Here is a 23,454-nt window from a genome sequence, read left to right as displayed (position 1 = left end):
GTGGAGATGTATAGCTGAGTATCATCAGCATACAGATGATATCCCACCCCAAAACCACGGATGATCTCGCCCAGCGGTTTCATGTAGGTGTTGAACAGGAGAGGCGAGAGCACCGACCCCTGAGGCACCCCACATGTGAGTGGCCTCCGGGTCGATCTCTGCTCCCCTGCCAACACACGTTGCGTCCAGTCAGAGAGGTAGGAGCCAAACCACCGTAGAACGGTGCCCCTGACTCCCAGCCCCTCTAGCCGGTGCAACAGGATACCATGGTCGATGGTATCGAACGCCGCCGAGAGATCTAATAGGACCAGGATAGAGGAACAGCCCCTATCTCTGGCCCTCCAGAGATCATCAACCAATGCGACCAAGGCCGTCTCCGTGCTGTGCCCGGGTCGGAAGCCGGACTGGCGCGGGTCTAGATAATCATTCTCCTCCAGGTGACGTGGGAACTGTTGTGCTACCACACTCTCTACAACCTTCGCTAAAAAAGGAAGGTTGGAGACTGGACGATAATTGACTAGGTCCAATGGGTCCAGGGAAGGCTTCTTGAGCAGGGGCCTCAGTTTACAATTTCTCCCTCTATTTATGATGTTTATTTTTATTTCTTTATTCATGTTATATAGCAACACATTTCAAAACAGTGACTTTGGGCAGCCAACAATTATAAAAGCAATTAAAACATATACAAAAAGAAATTAAATACAAATAGCCACCAAGAGATATAGAATTTAGTCGATAGTAAGAAATATAGAACGTATTAGACAAAATAAATACAGCTAGTCCTCAACTTATGACCACAATTGATCCCAAAATTTATGTTGTTAAGTAAGAAATTTGTTAAGTGGGTTTGTTCCATTTTACAACTTTTCTCATCACATTTGTTAAATGAATCACTGCAGTTCTTAAACTTATAACACAGTTGTTAAGTGGTTTCCACATTGACTCTGCTTGTCAAAAGGGCGCAAAAGGACTCTGGGATGCTGCAACCGTCATATATATCTTTATCAGTTGTCAAGCCCCCAAATGTAAATTACATGACCTGCATCAGTCACAAGTGTGAAAATGGACATAAGTCACTTTTTCAGTGCTGTTGTAATTTTGAACAGTCATTAAATGAACTGTTGTAAGTTGAGGACTACCTGTATAGCTGCATAACTGCTTAAATTGCACAATACTAGCAAATAGCTTGCAGGTTTTTTGATGCCTAATTCAAACACTGAACTGGGAAAAAGACAGGGTCCATAAATCCAGAGAACTTGCCTTAGGCTTTATCCTCCTTTCCAAAAACATTTTCTTTAATACTGTATACTATATTATTTTAATTATATTTGTATAATTATGTATGTGTGTGATTATATATAATTATATAATAATTACATTAGTGTAATACAGCATAAAAATATAAGGAAACATTTTATAAACATGTTCAAGCTGGCTTCAGAAGAGATTGTAGCACTTGTGATCATATTGCAAATCTACACTAGATCATGGAAAAAAATCTCAAGAATATTAACTTAACTTAACTTAACTTTATTGGATTTCTAGACCGCCCCTCTCTCAAAAGAGACTCGGGGCGGTGTACAGTCATATTAAAATAGTTAGACAGTAAATATACATGTTAAAAGAATATCTACATCTATTGCTGTCTATTGGCTACAAGACAGCCTTCGATTTTGTCAATCATGACAAGCTGTGGAGAGCATTAGAAGAGCTGAGAGTGCCAACACATCTGGTCAGGCTGATGCAGGCGCAGTGCAAAAATCAGGAAGCCACTGTGTAAACACCATATGGTGACCCTGACTGGCTCAAGATAAAGGAGTACGGCAAGGTTGCATTTTACACACACACATACACACATACACACGCTGGTCTTGTTGTATTCTGGTCTTTTCCTGTGTAAGATTCAGATTGTCTTGGCAACGTTTCGGCAAGGTCTCACTCGCCATCCTCAGGCTGGTGTTTTCGGCTGATCACACATTAAGCCGAAAACACCAGGCTGAAGATGGCGAGTGAAACCTTGCCGAAACGTTGCCAAGACAATCTCAATCTTACACGGGAAAAGACCCGGATACTGTGTGTTTGTTTGTTTGTGTGTGTGTGTGTGTGTGTGTGTGTGTGTGTGTGTGTGTATGTATGTATGTATGTATGTATGTATGTATGTATGTATTTGTGTTACAACCCCTGGTATGCCCAAATATGTAATATGTAATACAGCCCAGGTTCGAATCCCAGTAAGGGTATGGCTAGCTGATGAGAGCTAAATAGCTTGAAATAGATCTATACTAGTCTCTCTTTATTTATTTATCAGCACAAATACAACACAAATATAAAAAGGCAACATTAAAAATAAAAATATGGTTTTCTGCCTGGATGGTTTTCTGTGATGAGCCGAAGGACAGAAAGAGGGAGTAGTGAGCTTCCTCCCATATTTGGGCATACCAGGGGTTGTAACACAAATGCATACCTATTTCCCTGGCTCAGCTGATAAAAGGAGGAGATCCTGTGGCTTAGTGGCTAAGACTCCTGCCTAATATGTAATACAGCCCAGGTTCGAATCCCAGTAAGGGTATGGCTAGCTGATGAGAGCTAAATAGCTTGAAATGGATCTATACTAGTCTCCCTTTATTTATTTATCAGCACAAATACAACATGTGTGTGTGTGTGTGTGTGTGTGTGTATGTATTTGTGTTACAACCCCTGGTATGCCCAAATATGGGAGGGAGCTAACTCCTCCCTCTTTCTGTCCTTCGGCTCATATATGTATATATATTTCTTCTTCAACCTATATTCTGTGATCAAGACAAAACTGAAGAATCAAAAATTGGATTGACATAGTTGACATGCTGATGACACAACTTTCTTCTCAGAAAACAAATTTGGTCTGAAACATCTGATTATTTTAAAAAAAGCAAGAAAACTTGCCTCTTTTTGAACATCAAGAAGATCAAATTCATGACCACTCCAAGGAATGGAAATGTCAAAATAAAAATTAATGATGGAAGAGATCAAATGTGCCAATTCATTTCCTAGGATCACACATTGATCAAAGCAATGAATGCAGTCCAGAAATAAATCATTGAATCATGCTGGGTCACACAGCAATAAGCATAGATTTAGTGGCAAAAATCAAGGACATGAGCCTGGCAACTAAATGGAGATTAGTCCACACTATTGTATTCTCCATTAGTCTCTATGGTTGCAAAAGCAGGACTATGAAAAAACTGGACAAGAGAAATATTGATTTGTTTGAGTTATGGTGTTGAAGAAGATCCCTATGCATTCCTTGAACAGCAAAAATGACAAACAACCAAGTACTGGAGCATATAAAACCAGACATTGCTGGAAGCCAGAATCACAAAATCCCGCCTTTCTTATTTTGGCCATGTCATATGCTGAAAGTCACTGGAAAAGGCAGTTATGCTCACAATGGTCAGCAGTAAAAGTAAGTAAGACTATCAAAAAACATGGTGATTAGATATCATCAAAGCCAACACAAGTTACTGCAGAAAACAACTTTAAACACCTGTACAAATTCAGAAAATGTGGAAAGAGTTGGTCCATAAAATCACTGATAATCAGATACAACTGAACAGATAGCATCATCATCATAATCTATAAACATTCTTGAGGATTATTTATGAAAATATATCTGCCTAGTTCTTGCCTCATCCACAACTTGTGAGAGCTATATACAGATAGTCATCAATTTATGACTGGTCACTTAGCAACTGTTTGAAGTTATGGACTTACCTTGGGGCTACTTCCAACACAGATTTAAAGTTCTAATGGTCACTCACCCCTACAGTCACGTGTTTAAACTTCAGGTGCTTGGCAACACAATCATATTTATGGCCATTTACAGTATCCTGCAATCATGTGACATTGAGCTTCTGACAAGGACAAACTAACTGTGCCTGCCAAGAAGCTGAAGAAGCTTCTTGGATGAGAAATGAAACATCTTCAAAGAAAAACCAGAAAGTCCAGTCATTTGGGACAACCATGACATGGATAACTGAGAATCTCCATAGACATTTAAAGAAACTCTGCCTGCATTTACCATCTAATCTTATTCAGAAACTGGACACTTCCCTTTTTCAAAATTACAATTTAAAAGATATTTCCTATACCTATTTCTCTAAAATTTCTCTAAGGCTTGCCACAAAAGTAAAAATTAACAAAAAAAGCTTCTTCCATCATGTTAAAAACAAGAAAAAAAAGTTAAGGAAACAATTGGTCCATTGCTAGGAGAAAGTGGCAAGAAGGTGATGAGGAACAGGGAGAAAGCAGAACTATTTAATTCATGTTTTGCATCTGTCTTTACATAAAGGGATAAAACAGTCCAACCTATCAAATGGTTGCAGGAACTGGGTATGTTTAGCTTAAGAGAAAGAAGGACTAGGGGAGACATGATAGCAGTGTTCCAATATCTCAGGGGTTGCCACAAAGAAGAGGGAGTCAAACTATTCTCCAAGGCACCTGAGGGTAGAACAAGAAGCAATGGGTGGAAACTAATCAAGGAGAGAAGCAACTTAGAACTGAGGAGAAATTTCCTGACAGTTAGAACAATTAATCAGTGGAACAGCTTGCCTCCAGAAGTTGTGAATGCCCCAACACTGGAAGTCTTTAAGAAGATGTTGGATAGCCATTTGTCTGAAACGGTATAGGGTTTCCTGCCTAGGCAGGGGGTTGGACTAGAAGACCTCCAAGGTCCCTTCCAACTATTGTATTATATATTGTATTATAAAACTTCTACCTTCACAATAGTTTATATTTCATTTTATTATTGTTGTTAATGAATCTCAAGGGTAGCCTAAAACTCTTTCTTAGATATTAAATGTCTTACAGTTTATATTGGCAAAAGTTACATGAATTTGCTTTTCTAGGCTCTTTTGTGGTTTTTGCCCAGATTCTTGCATAATAAGTACTGGGAAGAAAATATAAGTTGCCAGCCATCCCGATGTTTTGCCAAGTACCACTTCAAGGCATGGTGGGTTAAAAAAACATCATGTATTTGTCAGATAGCAAAGCTACCATAAACCTTTGCGGAAAGGCTACCACAAACACTGAAAAGCAGAAATAAATATCAGTACTCAGTTCAAAACTCCAAGCAGTACCTAATAATAAAGCTGATTTAAAAACAAGGAAATTGGCAACTGAGTAGGAATGCTGAACAGCAAGCAAAATACAGTCATTTTTTCCATCCCTTCTGACTGTTTTAACCACAAGAAATCATGTCTGACAATAGAAAATGCTGACACTTTCAATTTCAGCAATTGGCAAAAACAAAATAAAACAACCTTTAACCCAAGCCTTTGTCCTCTCATCAGCAAAACAAACATTCTCCATTATTATTGTATCAAGAATTAACTAATATTTAAGCAATCAAGCCTATCATTAAGACATTTGAAGAACATGAAATTTCCAGAACGTCTCTTTTCTGCAGTATTTTTCATAGCCGCTGTGTTCCTGCAAAACTTTGCAATGGCATCAACTACATTGTGGTTTGGTTATTTATGCCAGTTGAAAATTTAGGCCCAAGATTTGTAACTTGATCATCAGAAATTGGCTTTGTGTAGCCACAAAATTGTTTCTTCACCAGCCCAGCCCAACACCGTGTTACCATTGTCTATGAGACAGAATAAAACTAAGTCTAAAAGTTTGCATACTACAATTTATAAAAATAACATTTAGAATAAATAAATCTAGGACCTCATTCAATTCATAATGTAATCAAGAACAGTGCAAGATTTCAATTAAATTGAATTGATTTACTCTAATTGGATCTGCCTTTGCTTCACTAGATGATTATTCATGGTAATGTTGCAACAAAAACTACTCCTTCAAATTTCTTACCTTGTTCCACCAGCCCAGAATTCTTCAAAAGAATTATGTTTGATAAATGGAATGTACAGTACCATATTTCTAACTATTGGAGGGAACAGATTGTACCTCTTACATTTGAGGCAGGCTGTAAATATATTTTTGCAAAATTTTATTTCCCAATAGATTTTATGTTGTTTTCTACTACTGTATTATTGGGTCCCCTTTCCCCTCCCCACAAAATAATTGTTTCTTATGAATTACCAGTAGTCAGCTCTTTGCAACCTAATGCATGTTTAATTTTTAATTGCCCAGATTATTCCCCTTTCATCTAGACTAGAGGTGGGGAACTATGGCCCCTTTATGACTTGTGGATTTCAGCTTCCAGAATTCCTAAGCCAGCATAGTTCCCCACCCCTGATTCTAGATCAAAAATACAAATGTAAAGTTAAGAGATAAACTGAGAATGAGGTTTTCCCATTCCATCAGTATTTCAAATATCCTGTCGACCTGTGAATCTATCCATACCTAACGGAATATATATTTATTTTATTTAAAAGACAACTTTCTTAGAAACTATACATGCACACGCACAAGCATCAAACAAAAGATAAAAGCAGAAAACAATAAGAATAGAAACCTGGCATCACAACCAATTCCCATCAATACAGCCAGCCCCAGCATCTTCGGACTCCAACTCATCCTGTTTTTGTAGTTGGGGGAAGAACCAGGACTTTATTGCTTTCTAGAAGGTCAAGTATGTGAGTGGCCGGCAGATCATAAGGGGAAGAATGCCACAGAGCAAAGGTTGCCATGGAAAAAGCATGCTTCATGGGTCCCACTAAATGGCAAAAATTGAATGGGACCTGGAACACGACTACTCTATTTGAACTGGTGAAACAAGCAGATACCCTCAGGGAGTTTTTCAAATAACCTGGCACCATGCCACATAGAGCTTTAAAGATGATAACCAACAACGCTGCAACTCCAAACCAGTTGCTAACTTCAAGGTGGTCTTCAAGGGCAGCCCCATGGGCAGCAAGCTACAGCAGTCAGCCAAGTGGCCAAGGCATGAGTGACCATGAGCAAGACCTCCTGGTCCAGAAAAGGGGACAATTGGCAGACAAGATGAATCTATGCAAAGACTACGCTAGCCATGGTTGCCACCTGCTCCTTGACGAGTAGTCATGTGTATAGGAGATCTCCCAAATTGTCCAACCCCTCAGTCCAGTATCATTTCTCCCATCCGGAGTATAAAATGACAAATCAGGAGGCCATGGAAAGTCAAAAACAGGCTATTACATCTTGCCAGGGTTGAGCCAGAGTCAATCCTTCCCCATCCACACCTTCACAACTTCCAGGGTCCACACTGCAACAATATCAACTTCCCAGCCCAGGGTATAGATATATAACTGGATATTATCACCATATAGCACTGATTCAGTAATTCTCTGCAGGGATGACATCTGGGTGTTTCTATGGTAGTTGATGAGGTTAGGAATCAGAAATATTTTTAAAGCTGTTTGTCACAGAAGGATATTGGGTTTTTTTTTTTTTTAGCCTTTTCAAAATGGTATATTCTGCAAATGGAGTAAGTAGCTACAGTTACCTATAACAGAAATGTGACTCAGTGAACAGATCCTAAGCAAATCTCAAAGAAAGAGAAAACAATTTGATTTTTGAAGACATTCTTGGATTAGAAATACATTTTACTAATATTTTAAAAAATTCCTAGGCACCAGATCAAATTCTGTTTAAATTCTTCAAAGTAGCATCTTTTTAAACAAACAAAAAAAATAGAAAACAAAAGACACTCATTGTAAACATGCAGTATTTGATGTACAAGCATTTCTCTATTGAAAGAACAAAATATAAAGACCAGGAATGCTGAATGGATTTTACAGGACTTTATAAATTATAGACTGGTCCAGTTCCTTTTTGTGAATAGCTACATTCCCATGGCAGCCATTTTGTGAAAGCCATGCCTTTATGGCAGTTATTTTATGTTAGTGCCACTGAAACTTTTTCAGAATTTTCCATTTTTAATAAGTGGGATCGGGGTATAATTTTTCATGTTACAGTGACATCGATAAATATTACTTTTGGACTACAGCAATTTTATCTTTCTGGACTGAAGCATAGAAACAAAAATCCAGAAGGCAGAAAGAGGTCTCCAGATGTTCTGGACAACAAGTTTCAAACCCCAACTGACCAGAATGTCAGTCTTATCGAACTGTTCTTCAAAACACACAAAGGAAATCAGATTGCGCAAACTGCTTCAGTTAACAGTATTATCTTTTAGCTCTTAGGATGAAATTCTGCCAATATTAGGGCCATAGCAGAGTTGGTGAATAATAAGAACTAGTAATGCCAGCTGTTCTAGATTTAACTGAAAATAAGAATGTTCAGGAACAAGAAGTTAGAAACGCAAGAAGTCAACAAACTGGTCATTTACAGAGAAATAATTATTTAGTTAAAGCTGCATTTATCCCCCATCCCCCCCCCCGTTACAAATATGACCATTCTGGTTAACAGAGAGAATAAGATGTACATCCTGAATCAAGAAGGATTTAAGTCAGTATTTTCAAACTTCGCAGCTTTAAGATGTGCGGACTTCAACTCCCAGAATTCCCTTGCAAGCATGCTGGAAAGTTAACAGGCATTTTTTCAAAGGAATTCGATGCGACCAAGCCCAGAGAGAAAAGGCTACTTTGTAGCAGCAGAGCGGTTTCTACGAAGTTAGCCGGGAGGGCTTCAGTCCTGTCCCCGCGTACTCTTTTAAACGGGCTTTGCTGAGCTGGTCCCGCGGTCCTTCAGCACGAACGTGGCTTTCATCAAGAGGCCACCAAAGCCTGTTTCCCAAGGCTAGCGAACTCCGGGGATGTTAACGCACGATACAGATGATGAAAAGGGGAAAAACAAGGTCCTGGGGTCAAAACAAGGTTTTCCCTAATTTTCAACAAAACTGCCCCCCTCCCACTTTGAAGGAGAGACATTAACCCCGGCCGCGAGTTTGCCTAGTTAGTTGCCCCTTTCTCTTTTTATATCAGCTCGCCCATATAGACAGACGCACAAACGGGGCGTCCTGCGCCCACTTCTTACCGGCCTCACTGTTGAACGCTCTGAGGTCCGCAAATTGGATGCCGGACGGGAAATTGGGAGAGTTTCTGCCGGCGAAGAGGCGAAGGAAAAGGAAGGGGAGGGAGAAATCAGAGGCTGCCGCCTCCACTTCCTCGCCAGCTGGCCCGGTCCCAAGCTCCGGCAACCCTCGGGCACCACAAGGGGTCCCGCGGCCGCCGACCTACTCTCCGGCAAACCTGCCTTCGCCTCCCGCTCCGCGTTTCGCAACTAGCGGGCGAGCGAGCCTCGCTGCTCCCCGGCAAAGGCGAGCCGAGCGCGTCCCGCTAACTCCCGCGGGGCATCTTTAATCGACGTGGAGGGAGGCCAGCCTGGGCGAAGAGGAGGGTACCAGCTAAACCCCGCCTGGCGTGTTTGGGTCTCCATTCCCTGCGCAGGCGCTATAACTTTCAGCCGCGTGGAAAGCATAACAAGCCTTGGGATAAGCAGGCAAACAAATCTCCCTGGACCAAATCATACAGCAGGGCGTTCAGGATTGCTCGAAATAGGAGAGGGGGATGCGGCCTGTTCGTGTAGAAAGGTAGCACTCAAGGGAGAACGTTCAGCCTTGTTTTTCATCAAATGGGCTCGTCGACTGTGCAGGGAAAGACGCATTCTTAAATCCAAACACCAGCCCCTTCTCTTCCCTTATCAAAATTTTAATGTCCAGAAAGCCCCATTTAACTCAAATGACCTTTATTTCCAGATGAATAGGCAGGCATAAGAGTGCAGTCCAAATTATTTATTGAAACTGATAAACAGTTAGACAACTAATTTAGTCTGCTGCACTAGCCACCTTGAAAACTCATTGAGGTTCTAACTATGTTGTGTCCTTTAAAAGAACCAGAATTTATTTTTAAAAAACTATATGCACACAACTCTTACAAAGCCTCCATACTGAAAAAAATTGCTAGGGAATACCACAACAGTAAAACAAAGTTGGGGGGGGGGGGGACGAAACAAAGTAGCAACATTGTCTATCTGACTGACATACACAAACACGTGTTTTCTCCCATTTTTTCTTAGTTTACAGCAGTGCTTCTCAATTATTTTCTGTCATGCCCCCCCTAGGAAGAAGAAAACATTTCGTGCCCCCCCCCCCGCGCGACTGTAAATAGTATCATTTGTCTATAAAATTGTTATAAGTACACCTCTGCATAACACTGTATCCTTATTAACGTATAAGAGAATAAAAAAAGAAAGAAATGTGGATCAATTTACAACAAAGAATAGCTTTATTAACTGTAGCAGAAAAGATTTAAAGGAGCACAGGATTTAAAGGAACACAATATTAAAAAAACTTTAACCTGCAAAACAAAAATATATAAAATAATTTGAGCTGAGCCCCCCTTTACGGAGCCTCGCACCCCCCCTGGGGGGCCCGCCCCACTATTTGAGAAGCACTGGTTTACAGTAAACTTTCCTTGATAAAGATATCTTCTGTTAAACTTCAAAGGTTAATTGACAGATCAGAGTGATGGCCGGTTATAAGTCTTAACAATTTAGCTTCTTACAAGGAGATCAAGTTTACAGGAGTTTTTTCTTCCATTTAATAGCCTCTTCAGCTTCCAACTTTCCTTATTTCAGAAAGGGGATACACACACCGTTCCCTCATAATGGATTTTCCATCTCACTGTTAACACTCCCATCCCACCAGGCTGAGCCAGGCTGAAGCCAATCCAATCCAAGGTGTTCTGGCATGAAGTGAGTATTTTCATTGAAAAATGCAAGCCAATCTATGATGCATGGAGAAAGAGGTAAAATGGAGGTAGGTGGAGATCTGCTTGATCACAATTGACCCAAGAGAGCTGCTAAGGAACTGCTTCCTTTCATCCCTGTATTCAGTGCCTGTTTTGCAATGTTTACCCTTTAGGCAAACTAGGAACTCAGTTTCCATAGGCACTTTTTTCTTTCCTTATCTTTTTCTCCTTTTCAAACCTGGTTAACCTAGAAGAATCTAAGCCCTGAAAATTGTGTCCAGCTTGTTCAGTTACATGCGTATAACTGAAAGTACAATTTTAGCCTTCCTCAATCCCTCTCCTGTGGGATGCTCTTCTGAAAAGGTCATTCTACCACTGGATGTAATCAGTGCAGATGTGACTTAAATATGCAGGCACATTTTTCCTCTTCTATCCTTTTGGTTGACAGAGCTATGGGGAATGCTTTAATTTGCATGCTTTGATTTGGCACAAGAATTATTGACATTGTTTTTTAGACCTCTTAGCAATTCATTAGACTTATCTAGTGGTGGCATCTGGGTTGTAAAATCTGGATCACCAGTAAATGACAGCCAAAAGAGACTCTTTCCTCTCACCCCAATTTGCTGACTGGTTGATAGATCAGTCATTGTTTTGAAAAATTATGTGGATGCACTTCACAGTTGAATGCATCTCTCACACACCAGACACCTAATCTGAACTCTGACACCTATACAGTGGCAGCATCTGCTGCACAAATCAATTGAGTGCTATATTGCAGTTAAGAGAAACTTTTTGCTACCTTCTAATGATGATTATCATAGCCTATTAGCCAGGATTTTGAGACCATTGATCACATTTAGAGTTTAATTGGTTTGTTCTTGGGAATTTTAGGCACTACTATTTCTTTTTGTGTCTCTAAAATCTGGGGTTCTCCTGAATTTATGTATTTCTACCCTAATTATGTGTGGAATATAATAGCTCTGCCCACCATGTAAAACAATTGAGACTGCTATTGCACATATAACACTTACATTTTGGTTAACTGAACTTAACAGTATATTCTTTAAATCCATTTAAATAATTGATAGACCATATTTCAACAAAAAGTAATCTTTTCTCCAATCTCTCTATTAAGGAAAACCAGTTTACTGAAGTATTGTCTAATATTAAATTAGGGCAACAGATTATTAAAAAAACAATTATCTGCTAACCAAAGTCCTAGAAAATTATCATTAACATTTAGTCATTTTCAATTTTTAGTTTTTTTCATCCCAATACAGTAACAAATTACAAAAATATTTTTTTAATTGTGTTCTTATCCCAACAGTTTGAGAATACTCCACTAGCTTGTCAAATGTCAACATATTTTGGCTAATTAAGCTAGTCCTTAAATGTTGCAAAAATAATTTAACTGAATCTCTATACTAGTGATCAAGAATTCCTTTCATATCCAGACACAGTGGCACTTCCGTTCTCATTTGCAATCTCAAATTCCAAACTGAAATAGAAGCAAAATGGATTTCCACTAAATCATAGGAATTCTCAGCTTCTGCTTCTTTGTCCAGATAAGAAAAGCAGACACTTTTGAGCAGTTGCAGGACACTCAGATTAACAAGAGATTCAGCATTATGAAATAAGCATTGTGCACTTTAAAATATGTAAGGTTCATATTTTCTTCCTGAATAAATACATGGAGAATATGGGTGCTGCTCCAGTGAACTTAATTTTTTATCTTAATTCTTAATAGCACAATAGCTTTAAGTGCATTAATAGTGGCTTAAGTAATTTCAGGATTTGATACAGTGCTAGGTTTATTGGACTGTGCTACGGTAACAGTTGGATCTAGACGGTACACTGATATTATGTGAATGAATGTTAAATGGCTCCAATAGTGTTTCATACAAATATTAAATGTATGGGAAAAATAAGCAAGACCCGTGGCATCCCACAGAGAAGGGACTGATGGGACTCTTCACCTGTTTGTCTGTCCCAAACTATGAACAGTTTTATACTGTGCTCAGGAAGGAGCACAGTATAAAACAGTACTCCTCCTCTCAAAGTGCTTAAGGATACTAGAATCAGTCATACTGACTGCTGCTGACAGCAAATAGGATGTGGAGGGCCTCACTCCCTCCATTTAGGTCCCAGGAAAGAATATCCACTGTAATGATTACAGTAATGTTATTTTGGTTATATATCTAATCTGAACCAATACTGGAACATCTGCTCTATTACACATTTTCCCTGCAATTGTCACCCCACTTTGTCTTCAACGATTTCTCCCCCAAATATACTTCTTCAGGAGCAGGTATACCACTACCTCCCCTAAGATGGCAGATACCATCCCTTCTCCCCCAAAGAAGCATTAGTCATCTGTTGAATCCAAATGCAGACATATAGTTGCTCAAAGGAACCAGGTGGGGCATGGATCTAGCCCTCAGGTGGCAGAGTTCTTGATGCAAAGGATCTTACCACTTCTTGAGAATTCACAAGACCAAACAAATCACAGATAGCCATGCAAGACCTTCTCCAAATCTCTTCATAGAATTATGCTCATGAGCAGTCTAGACCTGACTGAATGTAACTTTTATTGACAAAATACACAACAGATATGCTGTGTTTGCTGCAGGAAGGTTTTTCCTTCTGTCCTTCATTAACAGAGTCATCTTAAACAACACAATTTTGTCACTGAAATAAGCCCAGACAAGTAACAGAACTTCGCCACACTAAATCTGGATTGACATCTATACTCAATTCATATTCTAATCCCTTGTTTTATATCACTGCGACTTCAAGCATCACTTCTACTACTTGATCTCTCTGGATTCATTGGTAAATTCAGAAATTTGATACAATCAACAGGCAATGAGATCAGTTGATGCCTTTGTCATCTCTAAATTCCAAAGTTGAACAAAGCATATGGAGGACTTTCTGCCAAACTGATTGGAAAATCCTCAAGCAACCAACCAGATCCATTAGGCATCTCAGGCAGACTTTGCTAATTGGCCCCATCATTTGGAGAATTCACATGTCTCACTAAGCCATAGGTTGACCAGGAAGTGATCTGGATGAAAAATGACTGAAGACAATGTCCTCCACTTTCAGATATGCTATCTATTGCCAAGCAGTACAGTAGGCAACCATTTTGTTTCAAAAGCATTCAAGGGCTTTTACTTTTGAAGAGCAAAACATATCCTTGAAGAGCCAGTGTGGTGTGATGATTAAGATATGGACTAGAAACTAGGAGAGTGAGTTCTAGTACCACATTATGCATGAAAATATGCTGGGTGACTTTCGGCCAGTCACTTTCACTCATTCCAACCCACTTCATAGGATTGTTGTTGTGGAGAAAACAGGAGGACTAGGTATTATATATTAAGGTGGGATAAAAATCAAATAAATAAATACATTTTCATGTATTCTCTTAGCCTCCCCTCAAATTTTCTCCCTCAAATCTTAAAAAAAATAAAGTTGCTATTCCAGAAACTTTTAAAGGGTGCTTGTGGTCCACAAACTTGACTTGCGACCTCATAAGAACTGTGACCCAGTTATTGTAGAAAATAAATGAGGGATAAAACAAACTATGGCTGACCATGATGAATAAATAATTGGCCAGTTGGGAGGTTAACTGAGCTCTTATCACTGTGTCTGTACCCTCTTGACCAATAATGCCCCCAGAAACTAACTGAAGCAGATGAAAGATCACTTGCACTAATACGGCTATGTTTGTGTTTAGCCACAAAACTAGGCATAAAAGTGCATCCCAGCTAAAAAAAAATTCTACTTTTTCTATGACATGAGCAAATAAGAGAATGGTCTCCCTGCATAAATATGCATAAGAAAGGATTAAGCAAATATATGCTACAACATGAAAAGGGCTAACAATATTACTGCTTTGTGAGTTTAATATAAATTTCATTATGGGGTTGTTATGCTAGTTTTATCTAACCTATTTTATATCATTCTAAATGAATTCAGAAAGGCAAAAATCAAGAAAGAAATCAACGAAGTAGCAACAGACATGCCCCCCCAAATACCTTTGGAGGTATGTAGTACAGTGTTTCAGACTTTACATATTTCATGAATTCTTCCACTGTATTGTACTAAACCATTTGACTACAATTCTAAACCAAAGCTTCCCATGTTCAATTCCTATATAGAAATGAACAAGAAATAAAACATGTCAGCTGGCAATAAATAAAATAGTTCCCAAATTGCAGATGTGGAAATTGTATGCCTTAATGTAGGACAAAAGATATTAAAAAGGTAAGTAGGGAAAGAGCCAATTCAGAAATTGCTGCAATGTGTCCTTTTGCCCTTCAAAACCACAGTGCATGTGGTTCATTGTATTAAAAAACTCCTGCAAATATAAATCAGCATACTATAAAATTGCATGCATTTTTCTCTATATACACGAGCTTTTCATTAATCTTCCTCTACCAGATGTTTTCTTTTTACCCAGCCCCCTTTAACAGCTGCCTTACTGTCTTAAAGGCTGAGAAAGAGATAACAAAAGGATTTCAGGAATCAGCAACATAATATGAAAATAGCCAAGGTCAAATCAGCCAGTCATTTTAAAATATATTCTCTCTTAGTTCTTATTTCAAACTAAATAAATATTATGAATTTTCTAGACAGTTTGGGGTAATTCCCTTTTTACAATTATCAGTTTAACATTTGTTTTTGGCGGAAAAAGCATTATTTTCTTCAATGCATAAAATCCTTCCGTGTTTCCATTAGTCAAGATTTTTAATATTTGTTCCAGACACTGTAGTACAGATATATTGTTAAAAAAACATAAAACATGAGATATAAACTTACTCAAGACAGTGTTGTTCAATATTACATCGATTGTGAAATTGTGGACCACTACCACCCTCCAAAAAACCTCTAAAGGAAATATTTAACTGGCAGTGTATTTATTCTACATTCAAAAAGCACATTGACGTAGTTAATACAGTGGAGTAACCTGATGGTACAACAGCTATCTCTTATAGGTTAGTAGAATTAATACAGTAGTGAATAATTCTGTGAATTCCTGGTTTGAGGGAACCCTTGCAAAAGAAAAGTGAATGGAAATATCAGTATATTTAGATGGCAATTTCAAATTCCATGCAGCAATCAACCAAGGATTGATTCAGCCTCTAATAGGGCCAGTTAAGACTTTTAGAAGTGTGCTAGAATTTGAAAACAAATATCTCTATAAAGTAGTAGTGTGGATCTCAAGATTCAAGCCAGCATTCTCAAGAGGACTTGAACAGGATAGAGAAAATAACAAACTATGATGTAAAAACATAGGCAGAGATGCAAACAAATCCCCAAATCTCTGCATTGCACCTCTTAGGGTGTATTCTTGGTTCATCAAATTCCACAGCAGTCCTTCTGTACACAGCTTTACTAATTCAGTAACTTATTATATCTTATCTTGTATACCAGCGTTTATCTGATGTCCTTTTCAGTGTTTTTCCTCTCTGCATCTTATTCCAGCTGCGAGGGCGATTTCTTAGTGATCACTTTTGTGTGAAAAATAAGTAAGACAAACAAAAATAAGAGAAAGGTCCATGACAATTTTACATTAATTTCTTCTCTGGCCCTCTTTCTCTCCTTCATTTCAAAAGACAACTATTGTACATGTTCAGTTGTTCATTACAATTAATAGGAATTTGTATTAGTCACATTGTATTGAATGTTTCAGTATAAGCATTTTGAGGCTGCCTCTCTTAGAAAATCTAAAGTTATTAGAAGACATACTACACTAATTGTACAGTTGGACAATGCCAAAAAAGTCTTGATGTATCTGGTTTTGTTGGTTATTTCTTGTAGACAAGAATGGATGAGCAGGACTGAAGGAAAAGACAACTACTGCATTGATGCCCAATATGTTCATCTAGTATGCATCAAAACATACACAACTGAGTACACAACTTTGGAGATGGAAATTAAAACTTATCTGAAGTGTATGATAAAAAATTATGGTTAAGTTCTATGCATGCTATCTGTACAATATTCATTTTCCAGCCCGTGTTTCTGACCACACCAAGTTCAGTTTAGATTTCGCTGGCTAACAAAGCCAGTGTGGTTTCAATTTTATGCACAACATCAGAGCCTAAGCTGAATTACAGCCATATCCAGACAACAGGTGATTTGACCAACTGAAATCCAGTCCCAGCATCGATGTTTTCCTTGCAGCAGCATAATTGTAAAAATAGCTAGCCAACCAATACTATCGGCTTTTGTTCTTCTTGGAATTTCCCTAGATCAAAGAAAAAACAAGAGATGATAATTTTAAAAATGACAGAATGCTGCTGTATAACTGCATTGGATTCTGTACTTCCAGCTCAATTTTTTAGATGGCAACAATTATGCATGGCTTCTTTTCAAGTTTTTAAATAATTTTTTAAATTAATTTTACCAAGAAACTGCCTTTAGGGGAAAAATTCACCACTTACAAAAGTCACAGGTTTGAAGTTTTAGTTACAAGCCAGATTTTGGAACTTGGGAAAGCAGCAAGGAAGTACTAGATTCCATACATGAAGAAGACTGCTGAGAAGACAACTGATATGCCAGCTAGATTGGATTCATACAACAAATTTGCTAGTGCATCTTCCAGCTAGTCAAATGATGATTTTTTAAGTCACTTTAATAAATGTTTGCAATTTTATTTAAAAAATTGTTTACCACAAAAACATATCATAAACAAACATGTAAATAAATATGAAGGCTATTATTTAATACATTTCAGAAATGAAGCTTTGCTCACAAGACACTCTGGCTACTTAGAAGAAAGGGAAGTCTCTTTAGTGAGAAATAACATTATGATTTGGGGGCTTAATTGATTACTTTCTTCAAGAATTTCACAGTACTGATTTCTAACAAATCATTGTATGGTTGCTGGCTTGATTTCATGTCATACTGAGTTTGAATTCATATGAATCTTAATGTAAGACTCAAACTGGTCTAATGCTATGTAAATTGTCAGGAAGCATTCTATTAATAAAAGTAGTAAGTAACCAGTAATTTTAAAATTAGAAGGCAGAGATTTTATTCAGACCTGAAGGGTTATAATTAGCCTTTCTATAACAGAACTGCATGCATGTTTTCTCATTCATGTCTCATCAAATTAACTCACAATATCTCCATGCCTGAGCAGACAATTGATTCATTTCAGCCCCGAAAAATGGCATTGATTGTCAACAGTTCAAGGTTTAAGATAGAGACTTTGTTATCAGAATTCCTTCTAAATGGAGAGGTCAAGGAGTGAGCCTAAAATCATCTGTCCTATGACTCACAATTTTAAAGCTCAATAAAGTCTTTGTCACTCATTCAAAATAGTCCCTTTCTCTATTTCTCTTATTTCAGTGCTTTGCACTTGCTACTGCTAGGTATAAATCAATTTCTTCACTTATTCGTCTTCTCAAAACATGTATCTTTAAATTTTTCTTCATCTCATCTTAACTTAGTGGTTTGTTTTGCGCTATCCATCCTGTTACCCTTTATTCCAAAAATGGTATCTCTTTCCTGATCACATCTAAATACTTAATGTAGAATATATTTTTCTGAATGAAACTTGCACCTTGGACATAATTAAACATTAAACCACAGACAATCTTTATTGCCAAATCAAAACTCTCAAATTAATTTTGCATAATTCACAGAATCTATAGCGTACTCATCTGTGTATCTTCCTTATGAGGCCTAAGGCATTTCCACAGATCATTAAGGTAAATATCCAGAAATGCACAGAACAATACAACATTCCAATAAATTGCACAAGAAACCAAATATCACTCATGGCATTGAGATTACTTACTTTGTTAGCCAGTTTTAATGTATCTATCTCTTCCCGTTGTTTGGTTAAGGTTTCATTCATACTGCAAAGGTGATCACTCATCATGCTTAACTGATCTTCATAGCTTCTCTTGGTTGTTGTCAGTTCATCCTAAAAATCCAGAGAAGGACAGCTTTAGGTTCTGTCCAACATTACAAAACAATGATATATTGCTGCAATCAGTAAGTAGCCTATAAAACAGGGGACACACAGAGAAAAAAACCAGCTTCATATTCTAACGCTTATTGTGATTTTGCATTTCCTTTAAGATGTTGATCAATTCCTGTTTTAAAGAATTACATTGGAATTACGCTTACTACTAGAGAGATGGCAAACGGCACTGAAGACCAACCACTTTACAACTGGAACTCAAAGAATATTTTTATCTGAACAACACATAACAACAGGCTTGGAAAAGAGACTCTAACATCATCAATTTACCCTGCAACACACACATACCCAGTGATGAGAAATTCAGTGCGGACAAGCAGATTTTTAAAAAATCCAACCCACAGAACTGGATTGTCCATTGGAGCTGGGCAGCTATTAAAAATTATGATAAAATAATTAAACTTTCACCAATTGGACAATTCTTAAAACCATGATTAAAACTGCAAAACTTTTTTAAAAAAATGGGTTACATCATTATCAAAGTTTTTTTTAAAAAAAAACTTGCCTGTAACTTGCTGATGTTAAGTCTTGTTGATTTCATTTTTTCCAATGATGATTCTTTTGCGTTCTCTGCTAGAGTAAGCCGTTTTACAAGTGCTCGGCACTATTAAAAAAAAAACCACAATAAGTTAAGTTTCCAACAACTGTAGCTAGAGCATAGTACATATGCCCCAGAAATGCTGACTACTTGATCTCCTAATAATGCCTCTTATTCTTCCTCCGTTTCCCCACAATTATGTTAATGTTCATGTTGATATTGCATCTGATCCTATTGCCTCCTGTCATTTTTCCTTAACCGCCTTCCTCAATTTCTAGCTTTGGATACAGCCCAATACTCTTCTGCCCAAGGGTGGGTTCCGGCTGCTGCTACTGCTGGTTCGCTCAGGAACGTGCTGTGCGCGCATGCACAGTACTAGAAAAGTAAAGAGAACCGGTTCGGGGATGTGGAAGGCCAAGTTACTACCTATTCGGCCAAACCAGTCCGAACCAGTAGGAACCTACCTCCGCTTCTGCCCCCACCCAAGTCCACTACTTTAGGTTACCTTTTGTCTCTCTTTTTTTGTTATAATTCAATAACAAAAAGTTTTGATCTATGCTGGCAGTCCTCAATTTATGACAATTGACCCCAAAATTTCTGTTGCTAATCAAGACATTGATTAAATAAATTTTGCCCATTTTATGACCTTTCTTGCCACGGTGGTTAAGTAAATCATTGCAGTTGTTAAGTTAGTAACATGATTGTTAAGTAAATCTGTTTTGCCCTTTCACTTTGTTTGTCAGAAGGGAATCACATGACCCTGGGACACTGCAGCCATCATAAACATGAATCAGTTGGAAGGAGGAGCTGATGTCGCAACGACATGACGTGCATCTTGGAACTCCAAGATCGCAGTCGATACTTTTGCTGCTGGATGGTCCTTTTGGACCTAAACCATCCCGAAGAGGAAACAGGGAAGAGTACGTCCTGCTGATCTCAGGGACACCGCAAAGTCTCTGATTGATCCAAGAGAATCTCTTTTTGCCGGCGACAGAAGCGCAGCCATTGAAGCTGCTGAAGTTGGGACAACTCCGGAATGGAAGGAAAATGGAAAGAGAAAGTGTGTCCATCTGGTGAGGAAATCTTATTATTATAAAAGAGACTACCTCAAAAAATAAAAGCTAATTAAATTTGAAAACAGAAGAGAACAAGCGGCGAAATTAAGCTACACTAGACAGTGTGTTATCTTTTTTTAAAAAAAATCTTTTACGGATGGAAGTTTTGCAAATATTTCCTATTCTTTAAATTGAATGAATTAGTTTTTCTTCTTCTATTTTTTATATTCTTTTTTTTTTATACTTATGGATTAAAATCTATTTCCTTATTTTTATAATGCTGGCTTGCATGGGTTTTTTTGCTCCATTTAAGAATTTTGTTTTCTTTAAGCCTGGAATATAAAGAAGATAAAAAAGGAATACAAAGAGGGCTATAATAACAGAGGAAAGGAAGTAACTTGGAGCCACTTGGAGGCTGGAGGCTTGGAAATATTGTCTTTTCTTTTTTTTCTCTTTGATCATTTGACTTTGCATTTCAAGGTTCCTCAGCTTGTTTACAGAGAGTGATAGTGAGAAGAGCATGGGTTGTTTATACAGGTGCTCTTCGGGAGCTTTATTGGCAGGTGGAGTGAAAACAAAGCCTTGTCTTGAAAGATTATAAATGAACTTGCTTTAAATTTAATAAAAAGCTTTGAATGCCAGAGTGGCAGTGTTTACAAGTTGGAAGAATGGCGCAACATGAAAAAGAAACCTTAACATTGCAAAAGATTATGTTTGAAATTCAAAAATTATTAGAAGTTACAGAGAAAATTGAGAAGAGATTGGAGAACATAGATCGTACAACAGTAAAATTTGATGGAAAAATTGAGGATGTTCATCAAATGAAGAAAGTGGAGGTCAGAGTTCTAAAAACTGAAGGAAAAATAAACAAAGAGACAAGAAAATTGTTGAGACTGACAGTGAACTGAGCGTGGTTGGAAATTGAAAGAGTGGAATATGGAAAGGGGAGATAGATGGACTGGAGTTCTACCCCAGATTTCAAGTATAGAAGAAGAAAAGAGAGAAGAATTGATGGAACTAAGGAGAGAAATTTTTTCAGAAGCACTAGTAACCAAAGATAAGCTGATCGAAGAAGCAGATGGGAGGTTTCGAGCTTATACAAGATATGCAATAAGCAATAAGTTGCCAAGAGAAGTCCATACAAAACTTACTAAGGAAATAACCAGAATACTAATGCCACAAATAGCAAGAGACATAAGACTGCACTATTACTGGAAAGACACAGGTTGATGTAATGAAAGCTTATAATAAAAAATTAAGTCAAATTTAGTTAAATTTGTATAAAATGCATTATGTATAAAATGAAGTGATAATGGATACAGTTAAATAATCGATTGATAATGATAATAATGCAAATATATGTATTGGTTTGATAAGAGGAAATTTGATATAAATTGCAAATGGTGACTACGAAAGGAGGTTTAGAAACTCTGCTATTAAATATAACCGATTTTTATTTAGAACATGTTATAAAGATGTAATGTTACTGGATGATATTGGGAAGAGATAATGGAATGCCATTATGTGGTTTTGCTTTAAATCTGGAATATTTTATATAAAAGGACGTAAAAGCAATTATAGTCAAATGAAGGTTGAGGTATGATGATAGTAATATATATAAATATATTTGATTTAAAATATATGATTTGATATGAATTGTAGGTGATGAATGTGAAAGGGATGCACAGAAGTTTTTGTAACCAATCGACACACTTTCTACAATTTGTAATGGAAGATGGTTTTGTGTGTGTGTTTTGTCTGTTTGTGTTTATTCAAAAATTAAAAAAAATCTTTATAAAAATAAAAACATGAATCAGTTGCCAAGCACCCAAATTTTTATAACATGACCATGGGGATGCTACAACAGTTGTAAGTTAAATGGTCATAAATCACTGTTCAGTGTCCTTGTAACTTTGAACAGTTATTAAACAAACAGTTGTAAATCAACTTTTTTAAAGCAAAAACTCTGCAATTCTTTCTATCACCAATTTGCTGAATATCTTATGTTGTACCTCCTTTTCCTTCTGTAACCTTAGCCTATCAAACAACTGATTTTCTTCAAAAAGGTTTTTTTTTTTCTTTTGGAACCTTTAGTTTTTCCTTATTATCAGCTCTTGGCACATTTGCTGCTTTTTCTCAATAAACTCTTGGCTTCCTGCCCTAATTTTGGGTTGTTTTTCAGTCGTTTCCTCATACAGCTGAACACTGCGTTGGAATAGGAGGAGGAGCTGTGCAACTTCATTCATGTTAAGTTCATTCTTTGCTCTTTTCCTGTACCATCAGTCTGTGTAAACAATGCCGGTTCATCCCATTCAACCCTAAAAATGACAAGTGTTTTGATACCCTGCTTTCTATTCTGTTGAAGAATTTGCCTCTAAAGCCAAAAGTGAATCCACCTTTACACTTTTTTGTTTTCTCTCTTTAGATATCAACTACCACTGTTACCTTGATCAATCACACAAATACTTCTTTGATCTTGCCACTTTTTATTATCCATATGTTCAGTATTATCCTTTACCCTCACCAGCTCTTTCTGTTCTGCATTCAGACACAGCCCTCTTTCTATTTCCTATTTTCAAAAACAATGTATCACACCGTTTCTTCCTTTACATCATTACAACATTCAACCTTTTCTCACTGCCCATTTTATTATTTTTGTATTTATTTATTTATAAGATTTGTATGTCCACCCATGTTAGAACACAGCTCTGGGCATCTCACCACAATATTAAAAGTACAAAACCATAAAACAGAAACTAAAAACTTAGAGCCTCAGTTCCATCCTCTGGACCATTTTATAACCAGGCCTGGATTATTTCTCATCTGCTATTTTCTCCCCAACTTGTACTTCTTGTACGTGTTTTAGCTTCATAACATTCACATGCATACTTCACTTCAATAATATTGTGTTTCCCCGAAAATACGACCTGTCCTGAAACTAACACTTTGCCACATTTTTCGCATGGGAAAAAATATAAGCCCACCCCCGAAAATAAGTCCCCTTGACAACCCCCCCAACCGGCCAGGCAGAGCACTGCTCACCGACCTAGCGGTATCCAGAAGGCGCCAAGCCGCAGGAGCCGGGGGGAAGGCACTCACGTTGCTTGGCGCCTTCAGGATACCGCTAGGTTGGGGAGTGACTTTCTGCCTGACCGGAGGGGGGAGTTGCCAGATGGCTGCTCCCTTGCGAGCGGCCTCCCGAAGAGCCGGGCACAGCCTCAGGGG

At 37.8% G+C, this 23,454-nt stretch overlaps 2 protein-coding genes across 3 annotated transcripts in view; both read right to left on the bottom strand.

Moving 5' to 3' along the window:
* LOC309387452 (stonin-1-like) overlaps window positions 1–9,327 on the bottom strand; it is a 61,673-nt gene extending 52,346 nt beyond the window's left edge. The window contains exon 1 of the mRNA XM_081943933.1: window positions 8,923–9,327. The gene's annotated coding sequence lies outside the window, so the exon portion shown is untranslated. The remainder of the gene's footprint in view (window positions 1–8,922) is intronic.
* A 6,040-nt stretch (window positions 9,328–15,367) lies between these two features.
* Window positions 15,368–23,454, bottom strand: part of PPP1R21 (protein phosphatase 1 regulatory subunit 21) — a 30,795-nt gene continuing 22,708 nt past the window's right edge. For both annotated transcript variants that reach the window (XM_081944285.1, XM_081944286.1), the window contains exons 20-22: window positions 19,142–19,240; window positions 18,448–18,576; window positions 15,368–16,890 (exon numbers count right to left, since the gene is read on the bottom strand). In XM_081944285.1, the coding sequence (XP_081800411.1) occupies window positions 16,861–16,890; window positions 18,448–18,576; window positions 19,142–19,240 (258 nt within the window). In that variant the 3' untranslated portion in view covers window positions 15,368–16,860. The remainder of the gene's footprint in view (window positions 16,891–18,447; window positions 18,577–19,141; window positions 19,241–23,454) is intronic.

Source organism: Natrix helvetica (genome assembly GCF_964273705.1).
Source record: "Natrix helvetica genome assembly, chromosome: 2".
Taxonomy (NCBI): Eukaryota; Metazoa; Chordata; class Lepidosauria; order Squamata; family Natricidae; genus Natrix; species Natrix helvetica.
Note: the sequence above shows the minus strand (reverse complement) of the source record. Positions and strands in the feature narration are given on the sequence as shown.